We start from the raw sequence: 3,281 nt of genomic DNA, 5'->3' as shown, positions 1-3,281 counted from the left end.
CCCCCCCCCCCCCCCCCCCCCCCCCCCCCCCCCCCCCCCCCCCCCCCACCCCCCCCCCCCCCCCCCCCCCCCCCCCCCCCCCCCCCCCCCCCCCCACGCCTGAAAACACTCAATGGGATTGAGTGTTATTTTAAGTGTTGATTATTTGTGTAATTGTACATACAGATGACGTTTGCAATACGAATCTAAAATATAGTCATTTGAGTTTTTTTGTTGTTTTGAAGCCTGATGAAATCTGAGAGAATGAAGGCTGGAGAATGTTTTTTATTTTAAGGACGTAATTCTCAACATTGAAGTGTGTTCAAGACCTTTTTTTAAAGCTCTGCGTGTACATAGCATTGTTTTTCAGATCCTCTGTGATTTTGAACAATGAGAATCCTCTAAATCTGAAAAAACACCAAACATAACGAGGTTTATAAGAACTGGTGTTGGTGTGTCCAGTCAAACCAGAAAACCTTTTAAATGTCTTCCTCCTTTGCTTCCCTCTTCCTCTTCCTCTCAGTATGAAACACTTCTTGTACACACAGGTGTCTTATATAAACGTGATGGGATTGTACGCCTTGTTTTGGCCATTTTTCTTTCCGTGTATAATGTTTAAATTTATTTTTTCACATTTGCAATTCTGCTGCCATCACAATGAAAGTGGATTTCTAAACCAGACTGAGGCTGCGGTGGCATGTTGGTCCTCCTTTTAGGTGGGAATCGAACCTAAAAATACGGATTTATAACACACAGAAACGTCCGTGGTTGCTTTGAATCAACGTTTTTTGCCATATTTTCCAAGTAAAACATCAGAAAACTCACATTTAGTATCGGATAATGTGGACGTTTAAGTCCATACACAGCCCTAATAGACCTTATATAATATTAATTGTATTACAAAACAATGATAGACCTTTCTTTTGATAATTTAAAGATGTTTCTACTGTCAAACATACAGTAACTAACACATGTACAAAATCAGTTTTAATTTGTGTTTACGAGGAAGATGTATAGTTTATGTTACTAAATATATAATTTCTATCTCTAAAATGTTAGAATTAAGTGATACAAATATTACTTTTTGAACTCTTGAATTACAAAATGAGGTATTTTTTATCCAGTGGGCTTTAATAATAGTAATTAAAGGTTTAGTAAATCACTACAAAAACTCATTTCCCATGAATCTAACGTTGGACCCTCGTGTCACTGCCAGTAATGACGTCTGATTGGTTGTTTTCTCTTGGTCCCGCCTCTCCTCGCAGCTCATTGGCTGTTCTCTCTGGATGCTGTTTTCTGATTGGTTGATGCACTTTAACTCTTTCTCTTGAGGGATCTGGAAAAAAGTCTTTGATTTTCTAATTTCTTCCGCTTTTTCCTTCCTATTTTCACTCACATTTTGTGCGATGGTGTTAAAAACGTTGTGACTGATCTGGAAAATGTTTTTTTTTTAAATAATACTTCCATGTATCTGTAGTCCGACTGCCATATATTTTGCCATGTATTGTAATGTATGCTCTCCCTTGTAATCCAGCTGGAATTTTACAGTTTAATCTCACATTTCTGACAAAAAGTAGCCAAAAAAACCTGACATTAAGCCAATATTATTTTGTCGAATTTGAATTAATCTTCTTTAATTTAGCTTTACAAAAACAGCGATATCCGTGAGAAACAAAAACCTCCGTTCCTCCCAGAGAGACGGAGAAAGTTGAGGTGTCAGTAGCGATGCTAACCGCTAAGCTACGTGACGACAGGGTGCGAAATGTTGTTGCGTTTCTGAGATTTTTTATCGTTTTACCAAGCGTCCGTTTGTGTGGTTGTCCTGTGCACGCTAACACAAAACACACACTCACACACACACGTGTAAATACGCCATGTTGTTTCTGTGTTTCAGTTGTTGCACGTGTTCTGATTCAGGACAGAATTTAAATAAAAATGTAATTCAACATTTTGGGTTTCTTCTTTATTCCAGCTGTTTGTGCGTCATCTCTAAAAGTTGGATTTTTTAAATGTGGTTTTTCTCCCTCACCTCAAAATATTATTTTTGTTTGTATTTCTCTGTATTTGTATGAATAATTTATATATGTTTTTCACAAATGACGATAACAATGATCGCTTTTTTATTGATTTTCATTTCCTTTTTTATTGTAGAGTATTTTTCTCATACACTTTAACCTCGGAGATTAAGCATGTTTTTCTCGTTCATTTGGAGTGTTTTCCTTAGTATATTACCCTGCCTACCAGGGTTGATAATGATTACTTGTTTAGTGGGAATGCTGATACAGCATTCCCACTATCTGTTATGCTACGCACAAAATTCTTTATTATTCCGCCGGGTAATCGATGGCTATTACTTTTCTTATTCATAACTTTCATAATTCCAGAGATACATCCCATAATTCATCACATTTTTAACATGGAAGTCAATGGAGAAACTCTTCAGACTTGAACAATCTTCATGCGACTTCAACTGCTAACTGCTCCTTCATACTTTCACTCAGAAACCTCATTCCAACTTTAAAATGTTACACATCATTCTGACATTATTCGTGTAACACAACTTTTAAATCTGATTCGTACTTTTAGAGATATTAAACATTGTTCAGACCTTGGTAAAGAGGCTTTCTTCAGATTTTGGAGTGCGTGATGTCACAGCTAGAGTGGAGGACAGATTTAATTTTGCCTTCATATTTTCTTTTAAACCTGCCATAATTCCCAAACCCTACATTCCTGAGACATAATTTTTCATGAGAAACGTAGGAAAACATCTCGTAGCTTGAAAAATTAAAGATAATTAAGCAAAATGCCTCTTGAGGGCATGAAGTGACAAACACTTTCAACATGTCTCCATTAAACCCCATTGTAAATTCAGCCTCATCTTTCCCCACCACAGCTGCTGCACACCTTTAGTTAATCTGCCAAAAAGGCCACATTATTAAACCGAAAGTACACAAAAAGCACACTTCAGATGCTCAAGTTCCTTGACATGCTTCACGCTTTGAAATTTCACCGATATCTGTTACGGTTCTTCAACAAAACGTTCAAACTTCGCTTGTATATCACCGGTCCACGCCTCAACAGCTCTACGCCAAATCTGTCAAATTGTCAAAAAGTGCTCAAACTTCACGTGTGCTAACAGTCCAGCCGTGAAGACATCTACGTGACAGTTTTTAAATGTCTTCAAATGCCGTTGCCATGGCAACACAATGCTCGCTATGAAACAGTTTTTTCTCATAACTTCAGTGAAAATGCTGCAAACGGCCCAAAACCCACTATTATGGGGTGTCATCAAATACCGTTGC

The 3,281-nt window shown here is 37.8% G+C and overlaps 2 protein-coding genes across 2 annotated transcripts in view; one reads left to right on the top strand and one right to left on the bottom strand.

The window, feature by feature from the left end:
- LOC117469849 (RING finger protein 150-like) overlaps positions 1-507 on the top strand; it is a 14,460-nt gene extending 13,953 nt beyond the window's left edge. Inside the window, 1 exon segment of the mRNA XM_034114306.1 lies at positions 503-507. Within this exon segment, the coding sequence (XP_033970197.1) occupies positions 503-507 (5 nt within the window).
- A 679-nt stretch (positions 508-1,186) lies between these two features.
- Positions 1,187-1,921, bottom strand: LOC117469840 (pro-opiomelanocortin-like; the record flags this gene model as incomplete). Its single annotated transcript, XM_034114298.1, is given in 1 exon segment — positions 1,187-1,921. A coding segment is annotated over 1 exon segment (63 nt), but the record flags the coding sequence as incomplete, so codon positions are not given.
- Between the last annotated feature and the right edge of the window lie 1,360 nt (positions 1,922-3,281).

Source organism: Trematomus bernacchii, unplaced genomic scaffold (assembly GCF_902827165.1).
Source record: "Trematomus bernacchii unplaced genomic scaffold, fTreBer1.1, whole genome shotgun sequence".
In the NCBI taxonomy this organism is placed as follows: Eukaryota; Metazoa; Chordata; class Actinopteri; order Perciformes; family Nototheniidae; genus Trematomus; species Trematomus bernacchii.
This window is presented reverse-complemented; position numbering and strand designations above follow the sequence as displayed.